General features: G+C 46.9%; 1 protein-coding gene across 1 annotated transcript in view; it reads right to left on the bottom strand.

The window, feature by feature from the left end:
* Nucleotides 1-20,898, bottom strand: part of LOC118227759 (nuclear factor of activated T-cells 5-like) — a 63,777-nt gene that overhangs the window by 26,387 nt on the left and 16,492 nt on the right. Inside the window, 2 exon segments of the mRNA XM_035418609.1 lie at nucleotides 2,615-2,740; nucleotides 20,789-20,890. Coding sequence (XP_035274500.1) covers nucleotides 2,615-2,740; nucleotides 20,789-20,890 — 228 coding nt within the window.

Below are 20,898 nucleotides of genomic sequence, written 5' to 3'. Positions count from 1 at the left end.
ACTGAGATAGAGACAGGGAGTGAGAAAGACAGAGACTGAGATAGAGACAGGGAGGTGGCTCATGCCTCATAAATCTGCAGAGGAGCGTAAGCCAAACAGGCAAGGAAGGGGTAAGGACAGGCAAGGAAGCGGGAAAAACAGCCCCAGTCTGGTAAAAACAGACGCAGCCACAGATGCGTGCACCGCATGCAATGTGCGGCAGGCAGCCGAGCAGAACAGACGCAGACGCAACGCAGACGCAATGCAGACGCAATGCAGACTCAACGCAGACGCCGTCTGCTCACTGACCAATGGAAACAGGGTTGCAGGGGGACTGCCTGAGCGGGTTTGATAGGACTTCTGGTCCTTGACTAAGATCAGTGCTTCCCCCTCCTGCCCACCACCTGCAGTAATGCTGCCCAGGCCAGCTCCTGGAGCACACCGCTCCTCCTGATTAAACTGCATGCCCCAGAATGCACTCCAATCGACTGTCAGGCCAAAAGCCGTTTTCAACAACAGCCATACGTGATTGTTGATTTATTCTTCTTTTTTATGGAGAGGGGAGGTAAAACAAAAAGAAACAAAGTGTAAAAAAGAAGAGGAGACAGCCAGAGGAGGTAAGGCCAATTTGCCGTGAAACTCTGCAGTCCCGAATCGAAATTCATTTAAAGTGAAAAATACTTCACCTTCCATGAGCTGCAGCCAGCGAGTCCCGCCTGGCCAGAGGGATGCAATTGGCTGCAGTTAGGTACTGATGTCCGAAGGCAACAGACTTCTGGTTCTACACATACTCACTCTAAACCTGGGCACTTCGATAAGGGGCAGAGTAAAAAAGCCAAGGTGAACGGCATTTGGAATTTTCATGTTGCACATATTGCAAGTTGAACTAAAAAAATAATAATAATTGTACGCCCCCGTGTGTCTTTTCATGTTAGTTAATTTTTCCCTTTTTCATTACCAATGCATGTAGGACCAGAGCTGGTAAAGGGGGTGGTTAACTAGTTCAACTTGGATCATGTAATAGAATGCACAGTACATGTTGCACTTTAAAGCAATTAATACCTGCAAATTAAAGATATTTTATTTTTTAAAAAGCATTAATTTAAACATTTGAGTGATAGCACACACACCTTTACCGTGTGAATACACTGTTGAGCTAAAAGATCTGAGCTGGAAAAAATGCATGTAAATCATTTTAAATGACAGTGTGACAAAAAGTGCTGTAAAACCAATGTAGCTTAATAGTAATATCAGTCTTTTTGGTGTTTCCCTTTATAGATACAACAGTCAATGTTTTAACAGATTTGGATCACAACCAATGCTTTTTGTGAGCAGTACCCAAATGGTTTTGTATCCAGCTTCTACTTTTCACAGCTCAAATCAAACGTGTATCTTTGTGTTGTTAAATTGGGAGATTTGCAAGTCTCAAAGAAATTATCAGCCAATCGCTACTGTAAATTCACCAAGGTGGTCCGTTTGCCCACAGCTCAATCAACATCATTTGCTTGACTTTTTCCTTTTTTTTCCTGCATTTGGTTTACCCCCAGAAGACTGAGGCAGATCAATTTGCCAACACTTTGAGCAGCCTCGTAAGAAAAAGAAAAGAGAGACTCCAACTGCAAGCTGCAGTGTTCACATCAGGGAACAAGAGACACACAGGACCCCATCTGCCCCATACAAACACAAATTACAGTCTATTGCAGTGTTGTATAACAGTCTGTACTGTACACTATAGTTCCTTTTGGGACACAACTTTTGTCTCTAATAACCTGATAAGAACACTACTGTTATGCACAACAGCCCTATTCAGATTTGGACACTTGACCAACACCTCTGATCCATTTTCCAATTCCACTGTGTGCTGCTAAAGGCACACAGAAAGATGGACGTGTTTTGTGTTAAGTTCTGTTGTAATGAAAGAGAAATAAATAAATAAATACAAAGAAAAATAATTTATTTTGCCCATACTCCGTTTAGCCTTCTCATTAGAACTTTAAAAAGGAGCTTTGTGGAGGTGGTTGCTGCTCTTTCAAAGGTTGGGAGCTTGAATACATCCTGAAGGTCTTAGTCAGGTACTAATAATGCACACTCTGGACCAAACATTAGCATGTAGCTCTTATTGTGGAGAAGCGAGAAAAAAAAGAAGACATAAAATAAAAACAAGATACAAATACAGCCAGTAAATCTGCTCACCAACAGAACAGACTGCAAAGTGTTCTCTTCCTCAAAAAGGGGTATACGACCCCAGGAGTCTAGCTGTACAGAATGTGTGCTCTCCCAGGGCTGCAGGTGACCCTAGGAGGGGGGCAGGAACGCCCCGGTATCCACAGCTCCTTGCCCAAAATGTATTCAGCTAGAAATATATACAAATACATATTTCCCCATACACCACACGTGTGCCTCTTGGTAAGGTATTTAGATGGAACTTCCAAAGCTTTCTTCCTTCTAAGGTTCCTTCCCAGATCTGTGGCCTGTCCTACAGTTGGGGGTTCCTGCAGGTAGCCTGAAGGAGAAAACCTCAGGAAACAGGATGGAACCATTTCCAGCACTGCTCACTGCTCCTAGGAGCTACAGAGAGGGGAGGGGGGAGGATGGAGACTGAGGAGAGGAGGGAGGGGGGGGGGGGGGGGCTCACCCGAAGCGAGCGCTGCCGGAGGGGGGGGTCCGGCCTCTCCGCCACTCTTCTGACTCATGGCTGCGTTGTTGCTCTCTGTGGAGGACGGCAGCTGCAGCTCTTTGGGGAGAAGGTCATAGACGGACTCTGTGAAGAGAGGGAGAGAGAGGAGGAGAGACGAGGGAGGGAAAAATCAGGATCGTTTTTGCAACAGCCTTCTAGCGACCGCACGTAGTCCTCGCGCAGTTCAGAAACAAAAGGGTGCCGGTGCAAGCGGGCCCCTGGTGCCGCTCTGAGGAGAGACTTCCTCCCTCGTCTTCATCATGCCTTTCAGCTCACACACAAGGCTATGCCACGCAGCAGCAGACGTCCTCCAGTTTGCGTAAGACAAGGCAATATTACAGTGTAAATTGGAAATGGAATCAGCCGCACACTTAAATAGGAAAAAACAAGCAGTTTTTATAGCAACACCCCCGACCACCCCCACAAAGCAAACATTAGGGTTCTTTTACTTTTTCTGTTTTCAGACAAAATCCATCCTGACTCCCACTTTCTAACCCAAGAGCACATGGCCCGTATTTAACTCCAGCACAAAAGCACCCTTCATAAATCTGCGCCCTGTCTTGGCTCCGGACTTAACCCGCGGCCTGTCGTACGTCACTGGGGCATGCCCATTGTCCTGGTCCTGGACACCGGGATGGAAAAAGCTCCAGACAGGTTTAAAACGGGGCTCGAAAAACAAGAGGCTGGAAGCGCAAGACCTCAGCCCAGGTGCCAGCTCTGTCTCCATGAGCTAACCTCCCCAGCTCCCGCGCCAAATCCGCTCTGCTGCCACTCACCGCGGCCGTGCCAGGGGGCGGGGGGGGTATTTCGGGGAACGGCATGGGGAGGGCATAGCGTTTATCTGTATCCGTCCAAGTTCGGCATGCAGATGAACGCTTCTCAGAAAACGCTGGTGGGGGGGGGGAGCTGGCTCCTTAAATCGCTCCGAGTTGCGTCATTCAGACCATGCCACCAACTCACGCCTCCTCTCACCATCCGGCAACTGTGTTCCCCGAGCGGACAAACCCTGCCAGCATTATCCAATTAAAGAAGCCAGATCTCACCACCTAAATCTGTTATCTCATGACTGGAGAACATTCTAGAAGTTCCTGCACAACAACAGCAAGTTCAACCATTCTGTAATGTAGACTTGTGCAACCTTTTCTTTTGTATCTATTCATTCATTCATTTTTCTGGCTTATGTAACAGGCCTCTAAATAAAAACTGGTCCTACTTGCTAATCTGTGAATTAGCCTATACAAGTGAAGTTCACCCACCCCCTGAAGCAAGACAGCCAGCTGCGGTTCAGACCTGCCGCCTTGGAGACAACCCAAGCCTCTCTATTCCACAAAACAAGTTCGCAGCTGGAATAATTCAAATTCCCCTTACACCACTGCTGAAAAACAATGGCTTAAAAATGTAACAAAAAACGTTTTATAAAGGAATTCTTTTGAATAATACAGAAAATTATGCCCATGATAAGATGTCCTGGTATGAGGTCCATTTGCCTTTCTGGGTTGTAGGCTACATAAGGAGGAGAAGGGAAGTTCGACAGAGAGACCCACCCCCTCCCCTCCTTGGTGCTCCTCACCTTGGGACACAGTGAGAGGTTAAAAGGCTGAGAGAAACAAGCCAGTGTTTTCGCCTCTGTCTAATTTCCTCACCCAAACACTGCGGCACAAACTGACTACTGCCATTACACTTACCCGACACCTCGCCAACCCTCAGCACAGGGCCCGCCTACTGTTCTGATTGGCTGCCTGGGGGGCCACCCCCGCAGACGCTTCAGAACCAGCGCGCCGATCTGCCTGTGCAGGGCGAGTAACATCTGCCAAATTCCACTTCTCAAACCGCTGTGTGGCATCCTCCCAAAAGGAGTGTTCTACCATTCATACAAAGTGCTTCCAACTCCAGATCCTACTGCATGTGTGTGTGTATGTGTGTGTGTATGTGTGTGTGTGTGTGTGTGTGTGCGTGTGTTGGGTGTGGGTGTGTGTGTGTGTGTGTGTGTGTGTATGTGCGTGCATGTGTGTGCGCGTGCATGCGTGCATGTGCGTGCGTGCGTGTGTGTGGGTGTGTATGCGTGCGTGTGTGGGTGCGTGCATGTGCGTGCATGTGCGTGCGTGTATGCGTGCGTGTGTGGGTGCGTGCATGTGTGTGCGTGTGTGTGTGCACGCGTGCATGTGCGTGCGTGTGCGGGTGTGTGGGTGCGTGTGTGGGTGCGTGCATGTGTGTGCGTGTGTGTGAGCATGCGTGCATGTGCGTGCGTGTGTGGGTGCGTGCATGCGTGTGAGCGAGTGAGAGAGAGAGATCCCACTCCTATCCCCCAGGCCTTCCTGTAGGCCGAGAGCACGTGCAGGGAACACGTGCGGCCGGTACGGGCTCTTTTCCGGTAAACACACCGCCAACCGCACAGAAAAATGTGCTGTTCCACTCTGGAGAGCGCCGCAGTGGAATGAGAGACTGGCCTGTCTCAAAACGCTTCCACAAACGGGGGGGCTTTACAGAGCGAACGCCCTCCCCACCCACCCAAACACAGCACAGTGCTCCTACCCCCTCCTGCTCAGCCACACCGCTGCCTTCCACAAACAGAGGCTAGAAACAGAACGTAAACACAACCGGTTGGTTTTGAGAAAAACATAATGAAAATAAAACTTTTTGACGAAAAAAATTAATAATGGAGCAAAAAGCAATCGTGTAGGCTGCATAGCCCTAGTCCTTTTAAACATTTAAAGTCTGGTGAAGGCCCCAGGGGTGGGGTGGCAGTGGCCATAAACAGAAGCGTGACCTCCAGCGCCTGCCATGCACACAGCAAATACAACACTGAGAGTAAATTCCACCATTGTGAACGGTTTTCCACTCCCTTTGTTTACCACGTCAACATGGCCCTCTCCATTTTTCTGTCAACTGGTCAAGCAGGTTGGTACTGCCACCACAAAAGTAGTTGGGGGGGGGGTAGGGGGTAACAAAGTTCAAAACTAATGCAGAAGTACACCATCATACCAGCTAACAATTACCCTTTGCTTATATATATGTGTACATGTGCTTTTCTTGCAAGAAGAAAAAGTGAGTTGGCAATGCTAGCCTTTGGCTGAAAGGCTTGATACAGGCTGACAATTTCCATGGTAACCCAGCAAGACAAGCCACTAGAAAGTCGTGATTGCTTTTTCACAGGGGCAGTTCTTTGTCCACTGGCGATGTCTCATTTTGGATGGGCTGCTTGTCCTCAATCACTGAACTTTCCATTACTTTCAGGGACAGTTTGAAATAAAATAACACCAAATAACAAGAATGTTTCATGATGACAATGGGATCATTCATTCAAGGTGATTGCTTTTTCCCCACAAACCGCTCATTGGCTTTCCAATGGGTGCCCATAGCCATAGCCAATACCTCACTGACATGTATCCCAAGGCCAAAATGTTATTAACGTGCAATGACCTAGTAAAAGAAACAAATGAAATTAAATAAAAATGATACCCATGGCTCTCCCCTAACCTCTGTCCCGGTTATAGCATTGCACTATTCCAGAACGCCAGGGGGACACTGACCTTGGCGTGGTGTAAACGACCGCCCATCATTACGTCAGCTTCACTTCTCCAGTTAGAGACGATTCTGCATTTCAAAGGGGCTTCTGGGAAGTCGACTCGCGCGCTGCAGTGTTTGTTTTGAACTTGAATATCATGTAAATAATACCCACTGTGCAAACAGACGGGAGAGAAGCTTCCCCTTCACCCGTGTAATTGAACGCTGAGGGGAGGAGGGAGAGGTGAACAGCACAAGACCTCATAACATGTACAGACATGTTCCCTTAAAACCTGCATTCATCAAGCCAAGCAACCAAGTCAGTAGCCACAACAAAATGTCAAAGAGACATACATCCATTCTCAATACTATTTATTTATTTATTAAACACATTAGCAGCACTTAAGTTGCCAACCATTCTAGGAACCTGGAAAAAGTTGCTTGCGAACAAAAGCGTTAGCCTAATTGTGATGCCGACAATCACTAAAAATGATCAAAACCCACTTTTAACATTTAAAGCAGAAAGAGTGGGCTGCAACTTGATGTCATGACAAAATGCTACCAAGAAGAAAAATGGTAAAACCTTTCTCTAATCACATCAACCTGTCACTGAAACTCGGAGATCCACATGCAGTCCTTCACAATAGAAGGATCTCTGTTTATGCGCACAGTTAGCATTTCAGCATATCCACAGCCATGACCATATAAGCAGGACCTACAGACTAGGTGATTTTTGAAGACATGATTGGATTAGCGTAGAGGAAAACTCTGGAACAATCACAGACGCAACATGTTGTTCGGGAGTTATGCCCCACATTTGTACTCATGAAGGTAAGCCCCCCCCCCCCCCCCCCCCCCGCGCACGGCACTAATGCAGCTGTGGGCATGACGACCCGCTCAAAATGCCGGACAACAGGCCGTACCTTTGACTAAACAAAATAACATGCTACCCCGCCGTCATTTTCTTACCTGCAAAGCCAAATCCTATTACGCAGTCAACCTTTCAATGCCGGTGCCGGGTCCATGACCTGATTTCTGGCGCGTAAACTTGGCCGGGGGTGGGGTGGGGGGGGGGGGGGTGGGGGGAATCATTTGAGAGCTTGCCGTCCACAGCGAGCCACTGGCCAATGAACGTTTAATGATACACCTCTTTGTGGAATTCAATCCCTGTCCACGGAGTTCCAGCCATCAGTGCGAACTCACTCAGGCTAAACAAACAGCTCCACAGAAACACAAACAACCCACCACTCACCCCCTCTTCTCCCCCCCAGAGTGGACCTGTTTTCACAGTAACGGGTCATTTTGCCAGGTAATTATAATAAAAAAATAAACATGAACAGAAATGTTCTGTACACCTGACTGTGGAGATCAGAAAGGAGCCTTTAACCCAATGACTAGCTCAAACCTCGACTCTGCCAGGCCTGGTGCCTGAAAGGAGAATTTATGCACACAGCATAGCCTGCAACCATGACTTAATAACGTTTACATAAAGAGCGCATACCAGGGGATCAGCGGTGGTTAGGCTGGGCGTAACAGGTGCATCAATGTTGGCATGCAATGGCAAGTGCCCACAAAGATCGGTTTGGCATCTCGTTTCATGACTTAAACCATTTGTTTCAAAGTAAATGCACTCTCCGAATACATATTAAATTCAAAACACATGCAAAAAATAAATAACTAAGAAAAAGCGCGACCTGGACACACCCCTGACACATCCACCGCAAGCAGCAACATGTGACAACAAAAATACAGTGAGTTTGTAGCCCAACCTTTTAAGATATTTGGGCACTTAACCTCCTATCAACAGCAGACACATAAACACAGCCAAGCCTCTTTATGATTCCTCAGAATATGAAGTACGGCCATTTCCCTCGCTACTTTAACACAGAAGGATGCTGAATTTTAGCACTTCGTTTTAGAACTCATTTTTTTCCCCAAAGAAAACGGATGGAGAAACAGTACTGTGGTCTTGCAGGACAAACCTCTCAACAGGGCAGGCTTTTACACTCCCGGCTAGCAGAAAAGGTTTGTTTAGGTCCACAGAGTCCCACAAAGTGGTCATTTAGTAAAAACACAGAATGATTATTTATAAAGTACCTTTCATACCTGGCTCTGTTCAGCACTTTCCAGAAAAAAAGTTCAAAAAAGAAAGGCAGAAAGAGGAAATGACATCGTGCAACAGCGCACATGAGACTGAAGTCTGCAGTTTGCAGGTCTGATGATTATCCTATCTATAACTGACTCGCCAAGTTCAGGATACCACAAAAGATCAAAAAGGGAAATAAAATTTGACTATTTAAAATTCATAACCGTGCAACATCTGTAGTTTATTCATAGCTCAAAGCCTCTGAAAACACAAGCAATCCCCATGCAGAGAAGGTGAAAAACAGCCGAAATGTAATGAACAGAGGCCACTCCCCCACATATTCAAAACATATTCAAAACACTGAATCAATTTGCATGAGGACTGTTTTCACCCCCCTACTTCCGAGGACCACATATGCCTCGTAAAATTTTAATCAAAAGAGAAGTCATCAGAAGAACTAAAATAAAATAAAATAAAATAGGCCTACATCAACCAATAGGCCACATCCCCGAAATCTCTACTCACCAATTACTGACAGCAGCAAAAACCATGGAGGTTTTACATAACCTGCTCAAAAGCGAATAATCAAGGAGTTTCTTGTTTGCAAAGATATTTTTTAAATAGTTGCGTCATCAAGTGAATCTCCTTTAATTAACAGCGTTCTAACGAAGCATCATTTTATGGAGCGGAGAGATGCAGCGAAGTGGACAATGCGATTATATTATCCGCCTTTCACGGGGAGCTGAACATCTGCGGTGATGACGCAGCTCGGCAAGCTCCTCCTGCTCTCAAACCAACCGGGCATGGTGCTCCACGATGAGCAACCTGAAACTGTGGGAATGCCTTGTATATAGTCTCACGGATTCTCATAAGTCACTGCAGTTATGGTCACAGGTGGGATAAATTGCACCCAAAGCTGGTTACTGGGGGTGGTAGGCAGAGCCAAGAGAAATGTGGAGAGGGGTTTTAGAGTTTGAAATATGGCAAAATGTACACATTCTTGATATAGCCTAGATAGATAGATATCCATATATATGATAGTTGTGAGGAAACGTTCAGAGGCTAACGTTTGATTGGCTCAGGTAAGGAAGCAAATCCTCAAACTGATAATAAAAATTATAGAGCTAATTGACTTTAACCCAAGGTTGTCCTGTTTTTATTCTTTCAATCTTTTTTTATTCCACAAAAAAAGACTGGCAACAATGACAAAATACTCCAGTTTTCCAATTTTAATTCTGAGGACAGTTCTTTCCAGTCATGACTGTGCAACCCTTTCTCTTACCAGCCTCCCTCCTCCTCCCTCCTCCTCCTCCTCCACAAACACACACACTTCCCTGGCTCATTGAGAAACTTGCAGCATTTACCATAAGCAGCAGCTGAGTACTCATTAACCTTCTTCCACAACTCCTCCCTTCTCCAGCCAACCACATTCATCCAAAAGGAAAATAATCCAATCCCCTCACAGCTTGACATTCGCAATCCCCCTCGCCCCCCTCTATTGAGAGGGCAATGTCATAAGAAAGAGGGGGGAAAAAAGCCTGGAGGGGTTTCACTGTCTTTTAAAGTGGGCCTAATCGGATAGCTGCCAAGGATAACTGAGATAGAGAGAGAGAGATAAACAGACATGCTCTGCAACTGATGGGCCAAATGCCAGGAAACACCATGTTTTTGCCGTTTTGCTGGAAGAACTGCATTTCAAACAGTGTTAATGAAGGAACTGTGAAGGGTGGGGCTAATCCACAGAACTGAACATCTGTACTGTACGACAGAAACGAGTGTGTAGTGTGTTCATCTTCTGCTGACCTGCATGTGCAACCTACAAATGAGAGTGTCAGTGGACACCCCCCCCCAGCCGCAACAGAGGCAGGAGCAAACGCTATGGAATTCCTGCTGTTTACACAAGCCAGCTCCAAGGGTGTTTAACCACATATGTACACCCTCTCACTCACGCACTCTCACACACACACACACACACTCTCTCTCTCAATCTCTCACGCACACAGGCCAGGGGCCCTGAAAACATCCTCCCGCTCAGCCCAGATGTCTGATCCCTGCACACTCGTCGCCCACGAGGCCGGGTACTGGGGTCACCAGTTCAGCCCTGGCTCTCCATTAGCAGAGCAGTGTCATTTTAACACTTCACCCCACGCGCCCACCGCAGGCATTTAGACCGCTGGTGGGAAACAGCGATTTGATTGGACCAGACCGACGACCGGCTCAACCGCCGGCGCTTCACCGACCCGCCCACTGCCAGACGCCCCTTCTCCCGCCTCCACCAAAACAAGAGCAACACAACAACAACACAGCCCTTCTGTCACAGCTCACCAAGTGGAACTGTTATTATTTACTTAAACAGTCCACCACCCATCTGTGCATTATAGGCTACATAACAGCACTGAAATACCACTTTACATTATATAGCCTGTAAGAGCACTGAAATACCAGCCATCACTGCACATTATATACAAGAGCACTGAAATACCAGCCATCACTGATTATATGTAACAGCAGCAAGCATCACTCCCAAGGCCCAGTGGAGAGACTGGTTGTGTTCAGATGGTTCAAAATAAACATCGGTGCCATAAGAACGCGTTCCAAATCTTTGTGTGTTTTCCCTTGGTTTTTATTTAAGTGTTGTCTGTTGACATTGGTGATAAGTGTGTTGGGTTAAGCCGATAAAATAATTGGCCTTAATAACTCGTAATAGGCACAGCTATTTTTGCCCTGAGGCATTCTTAGCTTGAGGAGGAGGGGCGACAAATTGTGCCCATCTCTTCAAATTTTATTTCTTAACGCTGAATGCGTGCGTGTGTGTGTGTACATGCGTGTATGTGTGTGCACGTGGCGGGGGCAGTTCAACATCATTTCCCAGGAGTGCACTTCTCCACCGGCGAAACCGTGCCCTCACTCGACCTCATTATCTTCCTTGTCCGCCAGTCCAGCGAGCGCGTCAGGCACGTCCTTCAGTCCCGTTTCAGTCTGCACCTTTAGCGTATTAATCAGGCAAAGAGGATTTAGCCCCAGATCTAATTAAGGCTTTAGCATGTCTGCAGCTGATTCATTAGAAATTTCCAGAAGAGCGCACAGCGCTATCAAACAAACAGACCAGGCCTAAGGGCGATCTGATGGAAACGGCACTATCCCCAGCTGAATGGCAGAATCTCACACGGCTATAACAGCGCAAACAGTAAGCAGGCAAAGACCTCATCTACTGAGAGGACTCATCTACTCCAGAACACACGCACTTATAAACACCGCATGATCACAGCAAACAGCCTGCAGGACGAGGGGCCCGTACACAAAATATAAACAGTCATTGCCCAGCTTCCTGGGGGCGGTGCACGCCAGTGGGGACTTGGGCAACTCTAAACGCTGACAGAAGCCAAACATCTTTTTTTTCAGATTTGCCTATTTGACCACTAAAATGAAAGTGGAATGTATCAGTGCTTCCAACCGCGAAGGAAGGTCAGTAATCCCTCTGACGAACTTCATTGGGCGTTTTAAGAACCTAAAAAGGCGAATCCACTTTAAAATCTGGTGAAAAGACTGTAATTGGCAGAAATGCATTAAGTCAATTCGCAAAAGGACTTCAAAACGCATTATTGTCTGAAGTCCATTTTCACGAGGAAAAATAACCAGAGATTGTGAACATGAGAGAGACAGAGCTTACGTATCATCACTGCCATTGGCCATACCTACAAGCCCCTTCTGTGACATCACAGGTGAGTCAGGGGGAAGGCATGTAAAAGGCAGGAATGTGAGTTACGCAACGGGCTGTGGCACAAGGTCCTCAGCGCACGGACAGCTTCAACGGGGATCGCTCAGCACCGCCGGGCTCGCAAATCTGGATCAGAGAGCCAGACAGTAGGTACTGCGTGTGTGTGTGCGCGTGTGTGTGTGTGTGTGCACATGCTCGGTGCGTCACCTCGGCCGAACGGTGACGCAGGGACAGAGCCGGAGGGCTTTCAGCAGGTCACATTAAGGTCGAAAGAGCCCAGGTAGATCCCTCCGAAGGTCCACGTCCTGACCCGTCTGTTCAGCGGGAGGTTCTGGAAAGTGTGGGGGTGTGAGGTGAGGGGAGGCTAAGCGCTCCTCAGATGAGTTTTCGGTGCGTTTAAAGAAAGCACCGAGCATTTCGCGCAGAGAGAGACAGAAGAAAGACTGAAAGACAGATAAACACAGACAGACAGACAGACAGACACACCAACAACAGGCCTGCACCAACCGCCACCTACCAAACCCGCTCCCAAAGGGACCAACGGCACAGGCAGCCCAGTGCTCACTGAGGCCACTCAGTCAGCCCCTGCAACGCGAGGCCTGGGCCTGAAAATTAACCCCCGGAAGAGCCAGGGTCCGCCAGGGATTCATCGCCAGCAAAGCCCCGGCCGGCAGCCCAGGCAGAGCAGCCGGTCTGAATGGAGACCGTTTGGCGGGACTCCGTCCCTTCTGAACGACGTCCAAGCAGACAACCGTGCCGGGCACCCAGCCAGCCGCTTAGCGCCGCCGCCCCTCGCGCCCGAGCCCGGAGGGGCGGCATTGGAGGACAGGCGCCCGGCTGTTCACCCAGCCCGCCGCGCAACGAGCCCAGATGAAACGGGATCGGCGGGAAAAACACAGCGGCGGTCCGCCAACGAGGCCGAGGGGGACACGAGGAACGGCAATAAAACGCAAACGAGAATCACAAACGGCAAAAGGGCCTTATCGTACAGAGAAGCAGCCGCGGAATTCCGCCAAGGAATGCGTTAGCGAGGAAAACATGCAGAGCAGAAGTCACGACAGCTGCAGGACCGTAATCCATAAATGTGCAATTTTAAAGAAGTGGCAGAGCAGGAAATGCTAGGCTAAGCTACGCCAGAGCACCGTACACACGCAAGAGTGCGAAAGCAAGAGTCAGAAAAAAAAAAGACAGGCACAATTTTGTGCAGCAACTGCTTAGCAGTGGTTTCAGAAGCACATAAACACCTCAACCCCTGGCCTCACACGGCCAAAGCAGAAAGTCAATTACACAGACGGGCTGTACTTGAGATTACAGCTGGAAAAACAGGTAGGGCCATCGTCTTGTGTAATTCTACATCTTTAACGCTTAAACAAAGTCAAACGCTTATATGCAAACAATGTGAAAAGATAATAATTTCATTCAGGGGGAGGCGCCCCCTTGTTTTATTTTTTTGGTTAGTAAACCATTAACCATTTTGATGCCTGCAGCAGACCTTAGATCAGAAATTACACATGGGTTCTCTTTGGGTCAGGACAAGCTCATAAAACTTAAAATGGATTAATTATTGCCATTATTTACAGGAAAATACATTGCTCGTGGACTACATAGTCTACGGGACGGCGTACGGGGGGGATCGGATTGCATGGTTTGAGTAAGTTCACCCGTACTGTCAGTATTCCCCATCATAACTCATGTCAGTGTCAGTCACAGTGTGCTATAAGCAAAACAAGGATATTTAAGAACTTGTCGGCTGTGGCTTCTTCCCCTTCCCCCTTCCTTCATGCTATTACACTTGAGTCAACAGAGCATTTATCACCTCCTGGAGCTAGATGTGTTCATCAACGCAATGCTTCACCGACCCAACTTTAGGAATGGACACCTCTGGTCTACATTTCCCAGAATTCTTGCCCCATTTTAATGGCTCTTCTTCTCCTTTACATTACCTTCCCTGCCCCACCCCCAGTCCCCAATGATGAAATGCAAATATACAGAACATGTCTGAAGGTTTGCACCACGTCATGACTGTGCAATCCCTACTGACATGTTAAAGCCCTCAGAGCACATGGCAGACATACTGCACATAGCATTACACGTTTCCAGTTACCTCCCACTCCTCTTGGGCAGAGCACACAGCACGCCCACATTAACACCCACGTTCTGTGTTTCCTGGGCGACCACACACTGAAGCAGCAGGAGACCCCGCCCCCCCCAGCCCAGCCCCGCCCCGCCCCACCCCAGCGGCTCACACAGACTGACACAGGCTGCAGAAGCACTGCAGAGGCCTCAGGCTGCGGGAGACAGGACAGGCCCACTGCTCAAGGCTGTGGACGCAGGGGTCATGATTACACACTTCCTTCCCCTTCAGAGGGGCAGGGTTTCGGCTGGCCTGCGGGGAGCTGGAGCCCACAGCCAGTCGGACACGTCACGGCGTGTCACGGTGCGTCGCGGCGCATCTCGTCTCGTCTCGCACAGCACACGTGTGACGAAGTCACTGCCTGCCCACGTCCGCGCAGCGCCCATAAATTCACTAACAGGAAGGAGACGCAACAGCGATCGATTTCCCCAAAGGACAAAGACAGCGAGGAACACAGAACCCCCCCCCAATGGTCAATGGTAAATGGACTGCATTTATATAGCGCTTTTATCCAAAGCGCTTTACAATTGATGCCTCTCATTCACCCATACACACACACACTCACACACCAACAGTGAAAGGCTGACATGCAAGGTACCAATCAGCTCGTTGGGAGCAATTAGGGGTTAGGTGTCTTGCTCAGGGACACTTCGACAGGACCAGGGCAGGGGATCGAACCGGCAACCCTCCGACTGCCAGACAACCGCTCTTACCTCCTGAGCTACGTCGCCCCAATCCACAGTGTCCCTGCAAACAATCCCAGCAAATAATCCCAGCGAAGGCCTGAGGAGGGACTTCAGTACCTGGAAATATCTCAAGCGAAGAATAAAACTCACTGCAACTTAAGAATATATGCATAAGACAATATTTCAATACTAAATGAAGAGGGGGAATGGAATGCGGAGTGAATCAAATTCCAGGCATGCAGCATCATGAGCAGTTCAGTTCTCTTCTCATATCGAGCGCATCTTGCAGTCTTCACATTGCTTTAAGGCTGAGCTGACTGGCGTCTATGACTTTATAAGACTGCAGATCCTGCTGCCAGAGATAAGCCGACTGGAAGAGGTGGTGTAAGAGCAAACAAGCCCTCGATCTCTTACACCCTACGAACACCACCAACCACATCCTGAAACATGACATCTTACTGGCTGTGAACCCAGAGGCCACACCTCCCGCACACACAAACAAATGCCTGCTGTGCTTTGACATTTTTCCATTGTGTTCAACAACAAAAAAATATTAGAGAACTAATTAGCATGCCTTCCCTTGCTACTCACCAAGGCCAATAACTGTTGATGGCTCAGATCCCTACCTCGCTTTAAATGAACGCCATTCTGCAATTCAGCCACACAAGAAATTCCTTGTGTGGTTCTTTAAATGGAGAAAGCGTTGCTCTGTAGACAGTCAGGGAAGAATAATGTGCTGCAGTGCATGCCGTGAATGAAATGAGCGGATCACATGACCCAGCTGGGAGACACAGAGCCAGAGGGTTCAGCAAGGGAGCCGCTTGGCAAAGGCACGCGCATTCACTTCAGTTATATATCAGTCACCTTCGGGACATTGCCCTTAATACTGACCCCAATGCCTCTTTCACACCACGCCTCCTCCTCCACGGTCCTGCCCGACGGACACGCCCTGCTACCTGGCCACACACTCTTCTCGAGAGGCAAACACACCCCCAACCCCACCCCACACACTCAGACATTTTCAGAACAAATAAAGAGAAAAGAGGCCCATCTATATCTGCCCTTGGGGGGGGAGAAACGAAGCACACAGAACTCAGGCCTGCCCGTTTCAGCCTGCATGCAGGGGTCTCCAATTATGAAATGGAAAAAAAAGACAGAAAAGCTCAGGAGGTTAAGAAACAAAGGGAAGAGCTGGTGTCGATACGCAGCTCTCTCATGAGATGAAGCCACAGTGGAATGCGGGCTTAGAAAACAGTAAATGAAAGAGCTAATTTCTTTTAAATTTAAGCCTCTTCCTAAGTCCACCCTAATCCTAAAGGTTAAGAAAAAGGGTAGGCCTATCACTAATCCCCACCCACCCACCCCTGCTTTTCTGTGTGCATGCTTAGAGATGGGTGTGTACGTGCGTGTGATTGTGTGTGTGTGCGTGCATGCGCGTGTGAGCATGCGTTCATGTGTGTGTGTGTATGCAGTGACCAACCTCATCAGTCACAGGGTAGTCAGCCACAGTCACACATACAGTAGACTGATTGAGGCCCTGTCTCAAGAGCATTCAGCAGTTGAGTGTAGGCTATACGTTACAGACTCGATAGAATATGACAGATGATTCTCCCAATCGCACTCCTGTCCCCAAATGCAGAGTGGAAAAACAACTCAAAACTCATGAAGTTCTAGGGCATCATAGTAGAGTCTACAAGAAACCAGGTGCTAAAATAATGCATTTAACCAAAGTTTTACAAAGTCAAGTGAAGATCCTGAGAACGCGGCTACAAATTCACGTGTGGAGATCGATTCCGTGAAGCGCTTAATGATAAAGCACACATGCTTCGGCGAAAAAAAAAAAATGGGAATTTGGAATAAGAGACCTCTGCAAGGAACAGCCAGCACAGCCACTGGGCATTTAACACCGCTGTCGATGAAGCACCACTGCTTATCTACCGCACAGATCTGTCTTTGTGTTCAGACGCTCACAGTGTGTATACTGTAAGGCTTCCTGAATGAGGGAGCCTTATGACATAAGAATAATAATGACATCATCCTGTGGCCTCTGCCAAGGACACGCCTCCATATGTGCATGCACACACTCTATCCTTTTGAAAAACCCTTTGAGCAATGGTTTAACGTTATTATTATTATGACTATTATTATTATTATATTATCCAATCATTAATTACTCTGGAGAATGTTTATTCAAAACAACATGACACCCTAAAAATAAACACATGCAGCATCCCCGGGGTCTCATGAGAGAGAGGGCAGCTGCCCACGTGATAGGCTCCACCCCCATAGACCTGCTTGCATCACAGAGTGGTGTCACGTGATCTCTGGTTCATGAAAGAACAGGATCCCCCCTGTTAGGCTCAGCGCGGTCAGGGTGGGAAAGGGGGAGGGATTAAGAGAGAACATCTGCATGTGGAAAAACAAAGCAGCAGTACACCCATGCTGGTGTGCTCCAGTGTGCTCATCATGGACAAAAACCAACCGGTTCATGTAATTCCAAAGAATACTGTAACGCCTCCTGACAAAATTCATGGACCCTACTCAGAGACTTTCACATCTGCAATGAACATGAGATCTGAATGATCAGAAGGAGAAATCATTTATAGATATAGCCTATTAACAGCTTGGAATTTGGGCATTGAGTTCATGGTCCATGGCAAACCGGCAAATAAAAATGGAAGCATTCAAAAAGATTTTTTAATTCAAATACTTCTGAAAAATCTTTAATGACTAAATCTGTTTCCGAGGAAAATGTAAAACAGACACAATGGGCTTCATTCGCAAAACTATTCTTGAATTATTCTTTCTTTTGTTCTTAAAAATGTTCCCATGAAAAACCAGTATGGGATTTATGACACGTGTGCAGACCTTTGTTTTTGCGCGTATCCCATGTGTATGAGATGATGAATGCTGGCGGTTTGTTAATTTTATGCGTAACCCTGTTCATGTCATTAGCATAAAAAACAGCCATGAACAAATTCAGATAAGAAAGAAATGATGAATGCCGAAATGTTCTTGTGATCGTACACATGTTTCGTGAATGAGGAACAATGCTCAGAGAAGTGGTACTTTCCCAGATATTCTACCTTTGTTCTTAGTTTCAATAAGTATATAAACCAACCAGACCAACATGCATGATAATTAAATGCTCATAAAGAAATGCACATCTGCCTGTGACAGGATTTGTGTGTGTAAAGCATTAGAGGCAACTTCACCCAAAAATGAGATAAATCTTAGACCGAGTTCATTCAAGAAATATATTCATAAATCATTTTCAGTTGTAAGACGAGCATTTAACAACCTACTTTATACAAGTGGAATGCATTGTATGAAGCAGGATGTGGTTTTAATTTCAAATTTAGTCCCCGTAACAACAAAACATGCTGTGTGAAAAAAAAGGGTACAAATGTTGGCTGGACTCGACACCCAGAGGCACTGCAAAATGAGAAGAGCTTCTAAATGCTTATCCCTGAAATGAATAGATTAACAAATAAAAGAGTCCAATTGGGTCTGGCCTGCCTTGTTAACCCTTTCCCCCGAAGCATTTATGAAGGTAATGTTCACCTGGGTGTACTATCTTAAATGAAGCCTTATTCATGGTATACACAATATGTAGATAAAAATGCAACTATTTATTTCACGAGCTAGCATCAAAATTATCATAAGAAATTTACTCCCAACCTCTTTCCCACCACTGCAAAAAAATATATATATAGATAACTAAAAGCAGAGAAATTTTGCAAGCATTTTTCCCAAAAACTCTCCAAATTGCAAATTTTGGATAATGTTTTCAACGCTGCATGGCGTGCATGGTAGGAATTATAACTGAAAGCAAATATTAGTTCTTTGCTGTTGCCAACGTTACTGCTGCAAACATCACCCTGACTGAGAATTCGTCCATTAGAAGCTTTGCAAAAGAGAGAGAGAGAGAGTCTGTACCAACGGCAGCGGCAGCGGAAATTGAAGCTTGCATCTGCAAGGGTGTTGTTCACATTCCGAACCGGTTAATCAATGGAAAATTATCTGATGTGAAATCATAAACATCTGCACGCTTTGGACAAAAAGCGCAAGCAACTGGTTGTACTACTAGCCAAACTTGCTAGGTCTTGCTGAAAAGTTGTTGGACGAGTGGAAAATAGAATGTTGATGCGGAATAAGAAAGAATATGCAAAACACTAAACTCGCTTTTTCAATGAACTTACATGACCTCCAGTGGGGGCATAACTTTGTTTAGGACCCCAGCTTTGAGCAAACCAACACTTTATAAACATAAAAATGGAGCCTCTAATAGATATCCGCTTTTTCAAACTCTTCAAATACTTCTGGCCAACGATGCAGTCTGTTGCAGGTGCTGACCTCGAATTTGTGGTATGTTTGTGGACTATTTTTTAATAAATTGTGGATTTGCTTTATTACCAGTCTGTAGATGCCAGCTAGGGGTCAGGAAGGATAGGTTTAAACACAGTCCAATCAAATCCACTCTCGTCCAATCAAGGCCCCCTCTGAATCTCAGATTAAGATTACGTAAACCTCTAGTTGCACAAGAATTGCACAATCAAGGTGCAAAAAAAGGAGATCAATTTCAGCTTTTGTTCAGGATGATGCAGGAACAAATCATTCCTGCTGCTGAATGCCAAAGCCATGCTGTCATCCAGGGTTTTTCCACTTGCACGACTTGGGGGGAGGGAGAGCATTTTTGCTGTCAGAAGCCAATAAAACAGAAAATGATAAACACATCCTAAACTACCAGCCGTTTTGTATGGCGCTGACAATAGCTGCCACGGATCACTGCTAGCCCTCATTGATAAGGCTGCCTTTTGACAGCCTGGGAACATTGAAAGGTGCTCAAAGTCTCGGTGAGAGAAGGGAAAACACACAGCGTGAACACACAGCCAGCTCAGAGCACCATTCTACATAAAAATCATTAAAATCATCGTAAACACAGTCCCCACTCAGGAAATGTCACATGACCACAGTTATGTCATGTCAAGTAGACAGCGAAGCTCCTGGAGCTTCCTACCCAAAATTTTATGAATGAATGAATGAATGAATGAACGAACGAATGAACAAACGAACAAACGAATTGAAAATAAAGGTCAATCCAGGACCGCATGACCAAGCCCCAACTCCCAACACAAAAAGTGAGATACTGAACCCTGAGTCCAGAATCCAGTCCTGACCATGCCGGTGCTACCTCCTGACAGGAGGGGAAGCTTAACTGGCTTAGAATCTCCCAGGGAGGGAGGGGCTAAGTCAGCAGGGCATTCCCTGCCTCAACAGTGAGTCCTCTGGTCGATCAGGCATCAGCGGTCTGCCTGCAGCAGGTGACAAAGAAATGCCGTCCTCTAGCCCAACGGCTGTGCAGCTCAGGCAGTACACAGTGGCGCTAGGCTAACTGTCATACGACATGACGGCCATGGGACAGCCTTCAAATTTACAGTGGCCATCCGAAACTAGGGAATAAAGCAAAAGTGAGGCCTTAAAAGAAAAGTGGTTGAAAAACCCAGTAACGGGTCAGAACATGCAAGCATAATATGCAAACAGGAAGGGATTGGGTTTATCAGGAACAAATCCAGGGAAAGTGGCCGTACAATCCACGGGATGATCCTAGCAGTCTTGGGGGTAGAGAGCTGAAGGCAATTACACTCAGAGGCAGGCTGAACATTCTAAAACATACTGGAAGCCAGCCACAAACTGTCACTTCTCACTAGGCATGTGATGGTGACAAGTGATCAAGTTAAATATAAAGACGAGCAGCTAAACTGTAAATAACCCCGGGCAACATGACACAGCATGAAGTCCATTTGAAATGCTTTTTTTAAATTTTTTATTCTACATATTCCCTTAATGCTATCACTATCACTAAGAGGACAAAAAAGTCTATCAAGAAGAAGCACAAGAACGCAGCCTCTTAAAACCCATCATCTGCCCGTAAGAAGCCAGGCCCTGCGCCGGACTGCTGCCGTCGCCAATAGAAACGGCCCTCTCTCTTTTGTCACCTCACCTGGTTTCTTGGGTCTGTACTGGTGGCTGAGTTTATGGTGCAAACACAAACCACCAAACTGCACCCTGCGGCTCTCCAGGACTAAGGTTGCCCGTCCTTGTTCTAGTGAA

The sequence above is a fragment of the Anguilla anguilla genome, chromosome 5, assembly GCF_013347855.1.
Source record: "Anguilla anguilla isolate fAngAng1 chromosome 5, fAngAng1.pri, whole genome shotgun sequence".
NCBI classification, from domain to species: domain Eukaryota; kingdom Metazoa; phylum Chordata; class Actinopteri; order Anguilliformes; family Anguillidae; genus Anguilla; species Anguilla anguilla.
The sequence above is the reverse complement of the archived record's forward strand: the minus strand, read 5'-3'. Positions and strand labels throughout refer to the sequence as shown.